This window comes from Sus scrofa, chromosome 2 (genome assembly GCF_054392235.1).
Source record: "Sus scrofa isolate SSC_HxYL_T2T_F1_AM1 chromosome 2, Sscrofa_HxYL_maternal_Yorkshire_Landrace_v2.0, whole genome shotgun sequence".
Classification (NCBI taxonomy): Eukaryota; Metazoa; Chordata; class Mammalia; order Artiodactyla; family Suidae; genus Sus; species Sus scrofa.
Window position 1 is genome coordinate 11,191,014 of NC_139384.1, and position 17,912 is coordinate 11,208,925.

At 36.7% G+C, this 17,912-nt stretch overlaps 1 protein-coding gene across 6 annotated transcripts in view; it reads right to left on the bottom strand.

The window, feature by feature from the left end:
* The window catches only part of MS4A13 (membrane spanning 4-domains A13), a 44,971-nt gene that overhangs the window by 15,476 nt on the left and 11,583 nt on the right, over positions 1-17,912 (bottom strand). For 3 of the 6 annotated variants that reach the window (XM_085009534.1, XM_085009531.1, XM_085009532.1), the window contains one exon: positions 1,725-2,310. In XM_085009534.1, coding sequence (XP_084865660.1) covers positions 2,260-2,310 — 51 coding nt within the window. In that variant the 3' untranslated portion in view covers positions 1,725-2,259. 6 annotated transcript variants of the gene reach the window in all.

Here is a 17,912-nt window from a genome sequence, read left to right on the forward strand (position 1 = left end):
TCCAGATCAGTTAGCTGTTTTTTTGGGGGTTTTCTTGTCCCCTTATCTGAGTTACAGTTCTCTGCCTTTTCATTTTTATAGGTTTTTGGTGTGGTCTCCTTTTTGCAGACAATAGAGTTTAGCCTCTCTTACTTCTGGTATCTGCTCCCCCTGTGGCTGAAATTGGTATGGGGGCTTACTGTAGGCTTCCTGATGGGAGGGATTGGTGCCTGCCCACTGGTAGGTGGCACTGATTTCTCTCCCTCTGGTGGGTGGGGCTTTGTCTCTTGGTGAGATTAGAGGTGGCTGTGTGTCTGGGGGGTCTTTAGGTAGCCTGTTTACTGATGGATGGGGCTGTGATCCCACCTGGATTATTGTTTGGTCTGAGGCTTCTCAGTGCTGATGTGGGGCCAGATTCTCCCAAAGTGTCCACCTCTAGAGGAACACATGCTGATGAATACTCCCGAGACCCTTGCTTCCAATGTCCTTCCCCCACAACGAACCACAGTCACCCCGTTTTCCCAGGAGATCCTCCAAGAACTGTAGTCATGTCTGACCCAAACTCCCACAGAGCCTCCATGCTGCCCTGGGACCCAGGGCACATGAAAGCCCATGTGTACCTTTCAAGAATGGGATCTCTGTTTCCCCCAGCCAGTCCTATGGAGCTGCTGCACACAGGTCCCACTGGTCTTCAATGCCAGATGCTCTGGAGTCTCTTTCTCCCAATCCCAAATCCCCAGGCATGGGGACCTCATGTGGGGCTCAGTTCTCTCACTCCTGTAGGTGAGTCTCTGTGATACAGTTACTTTCCAGTCTGTGGGCTTCCCACCTGGTGGGTATGGGGTTGCTTATATCACATAATCACCCCTCCTACCATCTTGATGTGGCCCCTTCTTTGTCTTCTGGAATAGGATATATTTTTTTAAAGTTTCCAGTCCATTTGGTTGAAGGTTGTTCAGCATTTGGTTGTAATTCTATTGTTTTTATGAGAGAAGGTGAGCTCCGGTCCTTCTATTCTGCCATCTTAATCCCTCTTTCATTATTTTATTAGCTACTGGAATATACTATGATCTTTTTCACATGCATTAGCTAATTCTTCTATTTGAAATGTCCTCCCACCTTTCAATTTGTTTGGTAAAGTACAGTTAATCCCCTGCTCAGAGGCCATATTCTTCATAAAGCTTTATTTCCTCTTATTCCCCAGTGGAAGGATCATTATTTTTTCTGTGCTACTTCAATATTTTCATACTTCTGTTAGTACATGTATCACGCTGCATAATCTGTATTGATTTGTTACCTGTTTGTTTCCTCTCCTGAAATAAAAACTCTTTGTAATGAGGTACCTTGCTAATTTTTGATACTCCAAAGTTTAATATATTCATTGGACAATGTGTGTGAAGCTGATACTCATGAGCTAAGCATTGAAATTCTTAGTATGACAAAATCTTAATTTGTAGTATTAGATAACAACAGATGAAAGCTCATGAGAGACAAGGCCGAAAACAAAAAACAGCAGCACAATTAAAAAGAGCTGCATATACTCACAAGCATGATTAATACTGCTGAGCAATGCTTTCTGAAATTCCATATTTGAAGAAAGGACATCTCAATTCATAACACTTCCTTGGGAAGTTTTCCTTCATGTGGAAACGCATCCTGTTTACTTTGCAAAGCAATTGAACAGTGATCCAAGGGATGAGACGAAATAAGAAGGGGGGATGAAAGGGAAGAAAGACAGCAGAGACTTTCAGGGCAGAATGGAACTTTAATGAGGAAGGGAGCAGTTAAAGAAGAACAATGGGGGAAAATGAAGTGGATGTCATTTGATTCATACTCTGTTCAGGTAGAAGCTAGTTCAAGTAGAAGAACACAAGTTGAAATGTACTCTTTACTTGTAGAGGCATAAATAATTTAAAATTCTCCTGATAATTATACAATATCATGCTCCAAGTTTGTGTAGCTTGCACTCTAGAGAAAATCACAAATCTATTCAATGGTCTTTTACTAAAGCTCCAGTAGGAAAAGGTGACAGCTATCCAGAGTATCAAGAAAATAAATTCTTCCTTGTAATGATATCATATTTAATTAGGGAAAAGATTTCCAACTGGAGCCTACAAAAATATGTGCAAAGAATTTTCTTGAATACTGATAAGAAAAATTCACCTTGTGTATTTTCTTTTGCAGAAAATCTGTGGGCTTTGTAGCATTTTCTTACACAGATATATCATTAGGGCCCACATCAGGTAAGAGTGCTAGGAAAAATCTCACGTTTCTAAGTTTTTAAAGAGTACTTTCAGCTTCCTCTGTGTGAGTGTCTTCATTTTTGCGACACTGAAAAAAAAAATAACCTCTTATAAATCACATTGATTCCTAATATCATACATATAAGTACTTAGTTTTTAAAAAATATGATACTGATGTTTACAGAATAAAATGTTAAAGTGACATTTGTGTTCTTTCTGTTTCATCTCTACCTCAATCCACTCTCTTAATTCCTATAGAACCTCTTGTAACCTCTGGTATACTCTAGGGTTTTATAATAAAATATTCATAGTCTTCTGCAATATGAACAGCCAGTACCCTAGAAATCACTTTGTAATATTCCCAGTTGTTATCTGTCCCTTCCCGCTGAAAGTAACAGTCATTTTGACTTTTAGGTAATCCATCTTTTCTTTCTAATTTTATCAACAGCTTCCTAAACATTGTGGCTTAGTTTCCATTTTGCCTGATTTTAAACTTCATGTGAATGGATTAAAAAAGTATGCATTCTTTTGAGTCACTTTTCACTATTCAACATTGTATGTATGAGGCTTGTATATGTTTTTAAGCGTCAGTATAGCTCATTTTAATTACTACGTAGAATTTCATAGAATTATAGACCTCAGTATATCCACCATTTACCGAATGCATTTCCACTTTGGGATTATTATGAATAAACTATATATGTATTTCCTGGAAGTATATCTTGCTACATGTATACACACTTCTGTTGAGTAAATAATAAGGAATGAATTACTAATAGGGTATGCACATCTTAACTTTCAGTATATATATGCCTAATAGGTTTTCAAGGTTGTTGCAATAATTTATATTACAACTAGGAGTGTGTGAGAAATTTCTCTTATCCATAGTTATTATCATCTTATAGAATTGTATTTTGAAATATAGTCATTCTTTTAGGTACTTAATATCTCTTAGTTTTAATGTTATTATTGAAATGCTGGATTTATGTCTGACATTTAGCTATTTGTTTTCTATATGTCTCATGTCTTATGTTCCTCCTTTATCTGTTTTTTAAAAAATAGATACTTTTTGTGTATTATCTTAATTTGTTAATTTTGTTAGTATAATATTTTGGATTTTCTGAGTCATTGGTCAGGGATTACAACATGCATTTTAATTTATCACAATCTGCTCCACTTGAATGCTAATTTAATTCCAGTGAAATATAGAAACTTTGTTCTCATGTCTCTGTATTCCTTCCCCTTCCTTTGTGCTATTATTGCCATATATATTAAACCTAAATATGTTATATAACTAACAAGATAGTGTTATAATTCTTAACTCTTTTAAAATTTCAGAAAAAAAGTAGAAAATATGTATCTATAGATCAGAGGTTGGCAAACTATGGCAAATGAACCAAACATGGCCCACTACCTGTTCTGTAAGATTTTACTGGAACAAAGCTATATCCATTCATTTTAATACTGGTTATGGCTACTCATGTTATAAGGCAGAGCTGAGCAGCTGTGACATGAATTAAGGTTGATAAGAGCATGACCTTAAAATAAGGAGATTATCTTGGATTATTTGGGTGAGCCCAGAACAATTTATGAAATTGTCTTTTAAGTCAGTCAAGAAAGAACAAAAGACATATTTATACTATTTTTATAGTCATCAACATAATTATCTTTATTGATGCTCTTTAATTTTTTCATGTGTATTTGAGTTCCACCTGATATCACTTTCTTTCAGTCAAACAAATTTCTTTCAACATTTCCTGTAAAGAAGTTCTGCTGGCCACATATTCACTGTCTTTGTTTATCTGTGTTATGCCTTTATTTCACCTTCATCTTTGAAGGATAGTTTTAAAGGATGTAGAATTCATGCTTGACTGTATTTTCCTCCAAAACTTTAGTACACCATCCCACTGCCTTAAGCTGCCATTGTTTCTGATGAGTCTAACTACTAATCTTATTGTGGTTTACATTGCAAATAAAGTCATTTTTCTCTTGCTGCTTTTAAGATTTTTTTTTTTGGTTGGTTGGTTTTTTTTTTTTTTTTTTTTTTTTCTTTTGGTTGCACCCACATCATGTGGAAGTTCTTAGGCCAGAGGTCAAACCTATGCCACAGCAGTTACCCAAGCTGCTGTAATGACAATGCCAGATCCTTAATCCACTGCACCAAAAGGAAACTCCCAAGATTTTCCCTTTTTTATCAGAGTGGCTCTGAAGCATCTAGGGGTAAATCTCTGTGTTTATTCTAAGTAGAGATTATTGAGTTTCTTAGATGGATAGAATTTTTCAACAAATATGGGAAATTTTTGGCCATTATTTCTTCAAGTTTTCTTCTCATTGCTCCATTTTCTGGGACTCATTATGCATATGTTGTGCACTAGATGGTGTCCTCCATATCTATGAGGCTCTGTTCATTTTTATTTCTGTTCTTTAGACTAGATGATTTAAAATGTTCTATCACGTTTGCTGATTTTTCCTTCTGTCTGCTCAGATTTGCTCTTGACGCTCCTCTAATGAGTTTTTCATATCATTTATCATATTTTTAAATTGCAGAATTTCCACTTGGTTCTTTTTAATAATTTCTCTTTTATTGATATTCTTATTTATCAAAAAAGTAACAGCTTCATTGAGGCATAGCTGATATACAAAGAACTATACATATTTCATATGTACAATTTGATAAATTTAGACACATAGAAACAGCATGATACCATTGCTATCATCAACAGAATAGACACTGATATCTGTTTTTTTTATTTTCAGGGCCGCAACTGTGGCATATGGAAGTTTCCAGGCTAAGGGTTGAATTGGAGCTGCAGCTGCCAGCTTACACCACAGTTACAGCAACATGGGATCCGAGCTTCATCTGTGACCTACACCACAGCTTACTGCAACATCAGAGCCTTAACTCACTGAGCAAGGCCAGGGATCAAATCTGCATCCTCATGGATACTAGTTGGTTTCATAACCCACAGAGCCACAATGGGAACTCCTAATATTCTTATTTGATTAGTCATTATATCATCCATTAATTCTTTAAACAAGTTTACCTTTAATTCTTCGAAGTCTTTCTTTGTGAAGTCCAACTTTTTTCTTTTCCTCCCCTCAAACACAATATCTACTGACTGCTTTTTTTCATGTGTATGGGTCACTATTTTCTTTTCTTTGCATATAATATGTTGTTGTTATTGAAAAATGGATATTTTAGATAATATGTTGTAGCAACTTTGGATTCTGATTGCCTCATCTTTCCTCTGGAGTGGTTGTTACTGCTTTCTTTTGTGATTTGCCTGTAGAAATTTTGTGGACTGCAGTATGTAGCCTCTGATATTTTATGCTTACTTTTTGGTAGTTTTTAATTCTGTTTTTATATTTAAGGCTAGTTTCCTAGGTTCTCCCCTGGGTCAGCATAAGTGGTCAGTAATGACTGGTTAGAGGTTATGCTTAAACATCTTGCTCTGGGCTGAATCGTGTCCTCCTAAAGTTCATGTTAAAGTTCTAATCCCCAGTGTCTCAGAATGTGACCGTATTTGGAGATAAGGTCTTTAAAGCAGTAATGAAGTTACGATGATGAAGTTATTAGTGTGGGTCTTACTCAATATGACTGATGTCCTTGTCATAGGAGGAGATTATGACACACACATATACAGAAGGAAGACCATGTGATGACACCGAAAGAAGAAAGCAGTTTGAAAGAAAAGGAAAGGGGCCTTTGAAGAAACCAACATTGCCAACATCTTAATCTTATACTTCCAGCGTTCAGAGTTGTTAAAAAAACAAGTTTATGTTATTTAAGCCCCCAGTATGTGGTAGTTTGTTATGATAACCTTAGCAAAGTAACATATACCTTAAGCCAATAAGACAACCACCATTTATCAATGAATAAGTGTAACTTAAGAAAAGCATTCAAAGTTTAGGCCATCTATAAATGTATCACATCTTTTACTTTGTGTGGTACAAGGCCTCTTATTCAGTCAGGAGTAAGAGCCTACCAGGGCCCTCTCCAGTCTCCTTAGTGCATGCACAGCCTCATGCACTTTAGTAATCTTTCAGGCCATGAGGGATAAATAGGATATTATCAAGGCCCACTATAAGAATCTTATTCTTAGAATATCTCTGGTAAGTTTCTAGCTGGTTTCTGATTTCTTGCCATAATAAGTATTATAATAAGGCGTTATAGGCTAGGTGTTATATTGGCTTTTCCAGATTGTTTACAAGTGAGACCATTATTGTTTTAATAACATCCCTGTTCATAAAACTTTAGGAGCTCCACTCCAAATAAAATCAGCCCTCTCCAGAAAGGAGGCTGCTGGTCCTCACAGTCTGCCACATCTAGGTAAACTTCTGCAGAATGGAAGTTGGTGTTGAGGAGGGGAGCTGGAAGAACTGGAACAGTCCCAGGATAAAATGTCACAGACATCCACTGTTCTTAAAGGTTAGGTAAATTTTCTTAAACAAACCTTTCTCAATTTGCTGTATGATCTGGTAAATTTCCAGAATCTTTAAAAGGATGTTTATCGACAATTTCGTCCAGCTTTATAATTTATTTTTAGGGAAATTTGCCATATCCTCATCCAGCCATTCTGGAAGTCCTATCGTTCCCTATTCTTGGAAAAACCTTTTTACATGTAGTCTCATAGTTACTTACGTACTTCAGTTGGTCTCTGCTCAGTGGGTCTTCCCTTACCATCTTGGGAAAAATAATCTTTGCCTTATCTTCTTACTGTGTTTCATTTTACTGTATGATATTTTTCGACTTCCTGAAATTATTATGTATTTGTTTGTTTATAGTCTTTCTCTCCCACTGGAATGCAGGCACCCTGAGGGCTGGGATGTTGTTATGTTAATCATTGTGTCCTCAGTGCCTATTACAATGCTTAGTAAATGGTGGGCCCTCCATAAGAAGGAAGAATAAATGACTGCGTAGTTTTCTTTTTTTAATGGCCACACCCATGGCATATGTAAGTTCCCAGGCCAGGGATTGATTCTGAGATGCAGCTGCAACCTATCCTGCAGCTTTGGCCATGCCAGATCCTCTAACCCACAAAGCTGGGGAGAGATCAAATCTGCACCTCTGCAGTGACCCAAGCTGCTGCAGTTGGATTCTTAACCCACTCTGCCACAGCAGGAACTCCAGATATCTAACCTTTAAGCTTGAGAAGAAATAACCAGTCTCATAAACTTTTGTGGTATTGTGAATTAATACAGCATTTTAGGATGTTATTAAACTTCCAATTACATTTCTAGGAATCAACCACCTATAGAAATACTGATCTTATCTGCAAAGAAAAAAGTATTACTGCATACATATATGGGATGGGCACATACGTAGTGGGATTTTCACGGCATCACGGTTTATAAGTTAAACTAGACAAAAGTTAAGTATGCAGCAGCAATAAAGGAATGTTAAAAGGAATACTAAGGAAGAGTATGATGCTATTAAAAGGCATTGTTCAGAGGAGTTCCCATTGTGGCTCAGCAGTAACATACCTAACTAGTATCCATGAGGATGCAGCTTCAATCCCTGGCCTCGCCCAGTGGGTTAAGGATTCAGCATTCCCTTGAGCTGTGGTGTAGGTCACTGATGCAGCTCAGACCCCATGTTGCTATGGCTGTGGCATAGGCAGGCAGCGGCAGCTTAGCTTCAACCCCTAGCTGGGAACCTCCATACACTTCAGGTGTGGCCCTAAAAAAAAAAAGCAAAAAAAAAAAGGCCTTGTTTAGATATTATTTTATAAAGATGATAGTTAAGAAAAATGCATGTGACAAAACAGTATGATCACACAATTAGTAAAATAACTGTATGTGTCTTTTTGTGTAGATTTTGATAAATGAGAGAATGATGAGGACTACATTAAAAGGAAAATAACCTCTTGCTCTTTTTTTTTACTTTTAAATATTGTTTTATGCATTTCTTTTGTAATTTTATAAAGAATATTAAAAAGTGAAGTAAAAATTACATATTCATTTTTTAGTAGTTCTAAACACACTGTATCAGAACATTTCATGTCCCCATAGTGTTTGCTTCCTAGAAATCTATGTCTCTTGATTTGCCAGAGAGTTAAATAAACACTTACCAAACCAACACAGCTGAAGATTGTGTATGTGAATGAGATACCCAATTCCAAGGGGTAGAAGCCCAGTAAAACACGTGAAATTTCTCTCCCAAGTTTCTGAAACCAGAAAATAGGGAGATATTTGCATTATTATCTTTGTAAAAAAATATAAAAAAAAACTTATTGAGGTACAGTTCATTTATAGTTGTGTTACTTTCAGGTGTACAGCACAGTGATTCAATATTATATATTCTTTTAATATGTATATATTCTTCTTCAGATTCTTCTCCCTTACAGGTTATTACAAAAGACTGAGTGCAGTTTCCCAGGCTATGCAATAGGTCCTTGTTGGTATATGGTAGTGTGTATATGGCAATCCCCAAACTCCTAATTTATCCCTCCCCACCTTCTCCTCTGATAACATTATGTCTGTCCTCTATTACATCTATGGGTCTGTTTTGTAAATAAGCTCGTTTGTATTTTAAGATTCCATTTATTAGTGGTATCATGATTTGTCTGTCTTTGGAAGACTGTAACTTTGTAAGAATTCATCCATTTCTTCCAGGTTCTCCATTTCATTGGAGTATAATTGCTTGTCTCTTACGATCCTTTGAATATATGTGGTGTCAAGTTGTAATTTGTAATTTTTCATTTTGAATTTAAAAACAATTTTTGGAGTATAGTTACTTACAAGGTTGTATTAGTTTCAGCAAAGTGAATCAGTTATACATACACATTTATCGTTTCTTTTTTCCCATAAAGGTTATTAGAAACTATTGAGTAGACTTCCCTGTGCTATATAGTAGGTCCTTTTATTAATCTCTTTTGTATACAGTAGTATGTATGTTATTCCCACTCTCCTAATTTATTCCTCCTCCCATGGCTTCTCCTATGGTAACCATAAGTTTGATTTTGAAACCTGTGAGCTTGTTTTATAAGTTATTTCATATCATTTTTATTACATATAGGTAATATCATATAATATTTGTCTTTCTCTGACTTACTTCACTTAGTATAATAATCTCTAGGTCCATCCATGTTGCTGCAAATGGTATTATTTTGATCTTTTCTATGGCTGAGTAACATTCCATTGTATATATGTATGACGTCTTTATCCATTCCTCTGTTGATGGACATTTAGGTCGCTTGGTTATTGTAAATAGTGCTGCAATGAACCACTGAGGTGTATGTATCTTTTTGAATTATGGTTTTCTCCAGATATTGGCATTGCTGGATCATGTGATAGTTCCATTTTCTGTTTTATAAGGAAACCTCCATACTGTTTTCCATTGTGCCTGTATTAATTTACACACACATCTCCACCAACAGTGTAGGAGGGTTCCTTTTTCTTCACATCCACTCAATCATTTATCTTTTGCAGATTTTTTGATGATGCCATTCTGACTGGGATGAGGTGATACTTCATTGTAATTTTGATTTGTATTTCTCTAATAATTAGTGATGTTGAGTATTTTTAAGGGCCTTTTGGTCATATGTTTGTCTTTCTTGGAGAAATGTCTAGTAGATATCCTGTTCACTTTTTTGATTGGGTTGTTTTTGTTCATTTGATATTGAGCTGGATAAGCTGTTTGTATGTTTTGGAGATGGATAATCCCCTGTCAATTGCATCATTTGCAAATATTTTCTCCCATTTTAGGCTGTCTTTTCATTTTGTTTATGGTTTCCTTTGCTGTGCAAAAGTTTTTAAGTTTAATTAGGTTCCATTTGTTTATATTTCCATTACTGTAGGAGATGGATCCAAAAAGATATTGCTGCAATTTACATCAAAGTGTTCTGCCTATGTTTTCCTCTAGGCATTTTATAATATCCAGTCTTACATTTAGACCTTTAATCCATTTTGAAAATATTTTGTATATGGTATCTGGGAATATTCTAATTTCATTCTTTTATATGAATTAGCTGTTCATTTTCCCCAGGACCACTTATTGAAGAGGCTGTCTTTACTCCATTATATATTCTTGCCTTTTTTGTCATAGATTATTTGACAATAGGTAGTGTGGGTTTATCTCTGGGCTCTCTACCCTGGTTTCATTGATTTATATGTCTGTTTTTGTACCAGTACCATACTGTTTTGATTACTATAGCTTCTCAGTATAGTGTGAAGTCATATACCCTAATTCCTCTAGATCTGTTTTCTTTCTCAAGATTGCTTTTGCTATTTGGGAACTTTTATGTTTCCAATACAAGTTAAAAATGTTTTGTTCTAGTTCTGTGAAGAATGACATTGGTAATTTGATAGTGATTGCATTGAATCTGTAGATTGCTTTGGGCAGTATGGTCATTTTGACAAAATTGATTCTTCTGATTCAAGAACATGGTATATCATTCCATCTTTTTGTGTCATCTTCAATTTCTTTCATCAGTGTCTCACAGTTTTCAGAGTACAAGTCTTTTGCCTCTGTAGGTAGGTTTATTCTTAGGTATTTTATTATTTTTGATGTGATGATAAATAGGATTGCTTCCTTCATTTCTCTTCGCAATCTTTTGTTGTTAGTGTATAGAAACACAAGTGATTTCTGTGCATTAATTTTGTAGCCTGCCACTTTACCAGATTCATTGATGAGCTCTAGTAGTTTTCTGATAGCATCTTTATGATTTCCTATGTATAATATCATGTCATCTGCAAACAGTGACAGTTTTACTTCTTCCTGTCCAGTTTGGATTCTTTTTGTTTCTTTTTCTTCTCTAATTGCTTTAGCTAGGACTTCCAAAATGATGTTGAATAAAAGTGGTGAAAGTGGACATCTTGTCTTGTTCCAGATCTTAGCAGAAATGCCTTCACTTTTTTACCATTGAGAATGATATTAGCTGTGCTTTTGCCATGTATGGACTTTATTATGTTAAGGTAGGAAGTTCACTCTAAGCCCATTTTCTGGAGGGTTTTTTTTTTTTTTTAAATCAGAATTGGGTATTGGATTTTGTCAAAAGCTTTTCTGCATCTAGTGATATGATCATATGGTTTTTATTTTTCAATTTGTTAATGTGGTGCATCACATTGCTACTCCAGCTTACTTCTGATTTTCATTTGCATGGAATACCCTTTTCTATCCTATCACCTTCAGTGTGTATGTCTCTGGATCTGAAGTGTATCTCTTGTAGACAGTATATATACAGGTCTTGTTTTTGTATTCATTCAACCAGTCTAAGTGTTTTGGTTGGAGCATTTAATCTGTTTACATTTAAGGTAATTATCAACATGCATGTTCTTATTGCCATTTTATAAACTGTTATGGATTTGTGTCAGTCTTTTTTTGTTTGTTTCCCTTTTCTCTTGTGATTTGAGGACTATATTTAGTATTGTGTTTGGATTCCTTTTTCTTTTTTTTTCTGTGTATACCTATTAATAGATTTTTGGTTTGTGGTTACCACTAGGTTTTTGTACATAAGTCCATTAGGTTTTGTACCATTAGGTTTTAGTTTTTCTATGATTAAGTTGCTGGTCTCCTAATTAAAAATACATTTTAATTTGTACACTCTTCCTCTCATGATTACTGTTTTCTATCTTTACTGTATGTTTGCCTTTAGTGACTTTGTTGAGCTTTCCCATTTCATGATGTTCTTGTTTCTCATTGTGCTCTTTTCTTTTTCACCCAGAGAAGTTTTTTAGCATTTGTTGTAGAGCTGGTTTGATGGTACTGAATTCTTTTAGCGTTTGCTTGTCTGGAAAGCTTTTGATTTCTCTGTCAAATCTGAGTGTGAGCCCTTCTGGGTAGAATATTCTTGGTTGTAGGTTTTTCCATTCATCATTTAAAATATATTATGCAATTCCCTTCTGGCAGGCAGTTTATGCTGAAAAATCAGCTGACAGTCTTATGGGGGTTCCCTTGTATGTTATTTGTTGCTTTTTCTATGTTGCTTTTAATATTTTCTCTTTACCTTTAATTTTTGTCAATTTGATTACTATGTGTTTTTGTGTGTTTCTCCTTGGGTTAATCCTGTATGGGACTCTCTGCACTTCCTGGAGTTGAGTGACTGTTTCTTTTCCCAAGTTTTCAGCTATTATTTATTCAATTATCTTCTCTACCCCTCCTTCTCTTTCTGGGATCTCTATAATGCAAATGTTGTGTTTGATGTTATCCCAGAGGTCTCTTAAACTGTACTCATTTCTTTTCATTCTTCTTCTTTTTCTCCTGTTCTGTGGCAGTGATTTCCACCACTTTTGTCTTTGAGCTCACTGATGCTTTCTTCTGCCTCACTTATTCTGCTCTTGATTCCTTCTAGTGTATATTTTATTTCAGTTATTGTATTCTTCAACTCTGTTTTTTGGTTTATAGTTTCTGTTTGTCAAAAACCTCTTATAACATCTTTGTTCATCCATTCTTTTCCAGAGCTCTTGGGTCAACTTTATGATCATTACTCTCAACTCTTTCTTGGGTAGATTGTCTATCTATACTTCACTTACTCTTTCTTCTGGGGTTTAATAGTGTTTGTTCATCTGTAACATGTTTCTTTGCATTCTCATCTTGTTTAAAACAATTTCTTTTTTTTATTTTTATGTACTTGCTAGGTTAGTTACACTTCTCTACATTGACGAAATGGCCTTCTGTAGGTGGTGTCCTTTGTATCTGAGCAATATACTCCCCTTTAGTGACCCAAGGGTCAGGGACCAGCTGGTCCCAGGTTAGATTCTGAACTGTGTTTGTAGGCTCAGTTTTGCAGGCTATGGGATCAGTTTTCTTGCTTCTGGTGTCTCCCCTCGCCCAATGGCTGAGACTAGTTTAGAGGCTTGTGCAGGCTTCCTGGTGGGATGGCCTGGTGCCGATCCACTGGTGGGTGGAGCTGGGTCTTGGTTCTTTGGTGGGCAAGACCATGTAAAAGGGCATGTCTAGAGGTGCCTGTGGGTCAGGCCTGTCTGCTCATGGGTGTAGCTGTGTTCCCACCTGGTTAGTTCTTTGTCCTAAAGTGTCCCAGCACTGGAGTTTAAAGGCTGTTGGGTGGGGCCAGGTCTTGATGCTAGTCACCCAAGCAAGACATCTGCCTTGAGGAGAGTTCATGCAGATGAATACTCTCTGATATATACACAACCAGCTTTTATGACCCTAGAGGGAGCCACAGCTGCTCCCCTTCCTCTTGCCTCCCTAGAAGACTCTCCAGGACCATCAGGTAGGTCTGGTCTAGGCTCCTATGAAGTCACTGCTTTTGCTCTGAGTCCCAGTGCAGGCAAGACTTTATGTTTACCCTGTTTCTCCCAGTCCTGTGGAGCTCTTACAATCAAGTCATGATGGCCTTCAATGACAAATGCTCTGGGGGCTCCTCCTCCTGATGTTGGACCCTTAGGCTGGGGAGCCTGATGTGGGGAGAACCTCTGTGATATACTTATCTCCCAGTCTGTGGGTTGCCCACCTGTGTGATATGGGATTTGATTATACTGTGAGTGGGATGCTCCTACCATTTCATCATGGTTTCTTCTTTATGTCGTTGGATGTGGAATATCTTTTTTGGTATGTCCCAGTCCTTTTTTTTTTTTATCAATGGTTGTTGAGCAGTTAGTTCTGACTTTGGTATGATCGTGACAGGAGATGAGCTCAAGGTCCTTCTACTCCACCATCTTGTCTCCTACAAGTTTAAGCTTCTAAGATACCTGAAAGATGTTGGAAACTATCTTTAAGCTGTTTAATGATTGTAGAGAGGTCTGTACATGAGGTCCAGCCTTGAGCCAAGTCAGAGTATTATGAAAGTGCCCAGTCCTAACATGGTTCTCTCAGTTAAGAACCCCAGGAAAACCTGAGGAAGCAGAGATGAAGTATATGGAGACTAGCCCTCTGGCCAGACCACAGAAAAGCCAGGAGAGCTCACCAATCTCACTTGCGTTCTTGTCTTAAGTGCTGATATGTTCATGGAAGGAAATACCAATATGAGAGTCAAGGAAAAGAAGGGAAATCAAAGAATAAATAAGACTCTTTCACTGTTTGGTTTCCCTAAGCGTTCCTACTCTTGTATCTTCTTCTTTTTTTTTTTTTTTTTTTTTTTTTTTGTCTTTTTGCCATCTCTTGGGCTGCTCCTGTGGCATGTGGAGGTTCCCAGGCTAGGGGTCTAATCAGAGCTGTAGCTGCCAGCCTATGCCAGAGCCACAGCAACACAAGATCCGAGCCGCGTCTGCGACCTACACCACAGCTCACGGCAACGCCGGATTGTCAACCCACTGAGCAAGGGCAGGGATCGAACCCGCAACCTCATGGTTCCTAGTAGGATTTGTTAACCACTGCGCCACGACGGGAACTCCCTACTCTTGTATCTTCTGCTTCACTTTCCTAGCTTTCATCCCAATTCATTAGCTACAGCTTCAGTTTTTGATCTTTATCACTCATCTTGTCTCAATTCTTGTAACTCTTCACTTTCATCCTCTTCATTAAAGCCTCTGGCACAGCTCACTGTCCAAACTCTTCAGTCAACAATATTTGGCTCTTCTATTTCCAATGATAAGAGGGCTATCAAGAGAGCTCATCAAGCAATTCTCATTATTAAAACGGCTGTTATTTTATTTATTTATTTATTTGTGTCTTTTCCTAGGGCTGCACCCGCAGCATATGGAGGTTCCCAGGCTAGGGGTCTAATCAGAGCTGTAGCTGCTGGCCTATGCCAGAGCCACAGCAACGCAGGATCCGAGCAGCATCTACAACCTACACCACAGCTCACAGCAATGCCAGATCCTCAACCCACTGAACGAGGCCAGGGATTGAACCTGCAACCTCATGGTTCTTAGTCAGAGTCGTTAACCACTGGGCCATGACAGGAACTACCCATGGCTATTATTAATTACAAATTTTCTTAAATGTAAATGTGTGGTGGTAAAAAGCTCATAGAGAAATTTCTATAATATCATATGGAAGAATGAATACACTCAAAAAGGGTTCAAAGAACATTTAATTTGGAAGTATAAGGTAATTGTTATTTTTGGGATAAACAGAGCAGATTCCTTCTGTTGCTATTGGAAAGATATTTTCAACTACATCTCAGGATGAGTTACTTGGCATTAATCCTGAAAATAAATGTAGATTTTGTGCTCATTGCAAGGGAAGAATGATATTCTGACCTGGAAAGAATAAAATCATAATTTTCTCTTCTTCAATTCCTTCATTTTCCTTTTTTTTATTAAATATATTTTATACCAAAGAAATTATTAGGTGATAGAGATTAGATGGTGATAATTAAGTGATAAAACTCCTGATTTCTCAAAGTTTATATTCAAGTAGAAAGCATAAGGTAACATATAAGGTTAAAGATGTCAAAAAGAACTTGATCAATAATTGTAGGGGAACAGGAGACTCACCTTAAGCCATATATATCTTGGAAGGCTTCATAAAGAAAGAACACTTTTGAAACAAGAGTGGGACTAAGAAAAATTAAGGAGGGAAGCAACATTCTAGGCAGCTTTAATTTACTTGTTTCTTTGTAACTTATTTTGTTTCATACAGAACTTAATAGCATAAATTAAGAGTGTGATAAAATAATTAAGAAATGGAGACCAAAAAACCCCCAAATAAAGCTAAACTGCCTATTATATGATCTACAGTTTGATACTATGAGCACAAAACTGAAGGTAAAAATGAACATAACATGTTGTGTGGAAACGATAATCAAGTTTAACTCAGCTAAAGTGTTCATTTATGATGATACTAACAGTAGGATAAAGAAAAGGGGGTTTGAAATGGCAAAGTAAAGAATTATCATTTAATACTGACAGAAACATAATCATAGCATTTCAGTGGGAAAGTACTTGTGACCTCTTATCTGGCAAGACTATAAAAAGTAATTTTGCCCACAAATTTTGTTTTCTTAATTTTTATGTGTTATCGTTATTCTCAAACTTTTCCCCTAAAAGTGGCAAGATGTGTGCCAAAGATGTTCAAATAGGAAAACAACAGAGAGAGTGACTGAGTTTTCAACATACGATTTAAGTCTCTGAATCCAGCTTAAGTGAGTAAGTGGCCCTTTTGGGCTAAAATCAATTTAGGTCATATTTCTTTTTTTTTTTTTTTTAATATCTGCACTTTTGGCATATGGAAATTCCCTGGGCTGGGGTCAAATTGGAGCTGCGGCTGCTGGCCTATGTCACAGCCACAGCAACATGGGATCTGAGCTGCATCTGCAACCTACCCTGCAGTTTGTAGCAATGCCAGATTGTTAACCCATTGAGTGAGGCCAGGGATCAAACCTGCATCCTCATGGATACTAGTCAGGTTCTTAAACTGCTGAGCCAAAATGGGAACTCCTAGGTCATATTTCTTGTTACTTATAACCAAGAGATCCCTAGCTGATAAAAATTTGAGTAAACAATAAACAATACTTGATAACTGGAAAGACAGTGGAAAGAGAAGGGTAAGGATTACATCAACGTTTTGAGCCTAGGAGACTGAAATAAGGCAGTCTTGCAGTACAGTACTTTTGAGGAAGTAAACATTTTCCACTTTACATATGTTGAGTTTGAGATGATGACAACTGAAGCATGTCCAAGTAGAAAATTCATTACAACAACAGTCCTGGAGTTTGAAAGACAGAGCAGTCAATAGATATGTGGCAGCATTTTCTCTATCTACTCTTAAAAATACTAAAGAACCAAGAAGTTAAGAAACTTGTCCAAGGGGTCACACACAGTGAGTATGAAAGATAGTAACTGAATAAAGGCAGTCTGGTTCTGGATTTATTTTATTAACCATTTTTCTATTTGAGAAGTGTATTTTAGAGGCACGAACTTTGGGGGACTGCTGAACCTACCTGAGAATACTGATAACTTAATGGGTTTGTGGATTGAGCCAAACTACTTGTAGACTATTTGGCTGTGTTAGAAAATGTAGGTATATAATTCTATAATACCTTTAGGAAATGAGAGTGTATATAAGTTCATTTTGTGCAACTAATCATAGCAAAGCTGAAATGTGTGTTTGGGAGATTATGAAACTGATCATTAGTACTGATATATCAGATATATATGATGTACAATGGTTTGTAATACTGTTTGCAAAAGATAAGTCTTGGCAATTATGTCATCTCTTAAACTTATGAGTAAGCTAAATAGCTTGAAACAATTCTATACTTACTAATTTAATTCCCCCCTCCCTATCTCTGCCTCTGAAAATGGAATTGAAGATATCTAGATTGAATTTCCAGGGGAAATGGAAAACCTGCTTAGAATTTACAGAGAAAATCTGATGCATGCTTATTTAAATAAATATATAATTCATTACAATCCATTTGGAGGTATTACTGCATCTTCTCTCATTATCTTATTAGTCTTCTCAGCTTTTGTTCTCCATGCTGGGATTCCTTCCACTGATAGTCCCCTTTATAATATACAGCAGGTGTGGAGAAAGGGCAGATAGCAGAGGAGGAAGAAGCTGATACCTCACTTACAAGGACGCTCCTACTCAGAATTATTTTGAATTAAATTTCCAAATTGTTACGTTTTGTTCTATTGTTCAGTAACAATGAGGAGCTCCACTCTAACCTGTTCTTATTTTATTTTATTTTTACTTTTTTGTTTTTTTATGGCCACACCTATAGCATATAGAAATTCCCAGACTAGGGGTCGAATCAGAGCTATAGCTGTCAGCCTACACTGCAGCCATAGCAACACAGGATCCAAGCCAAGTCTGTGATCTACACCTCAGCTCATGGCAAT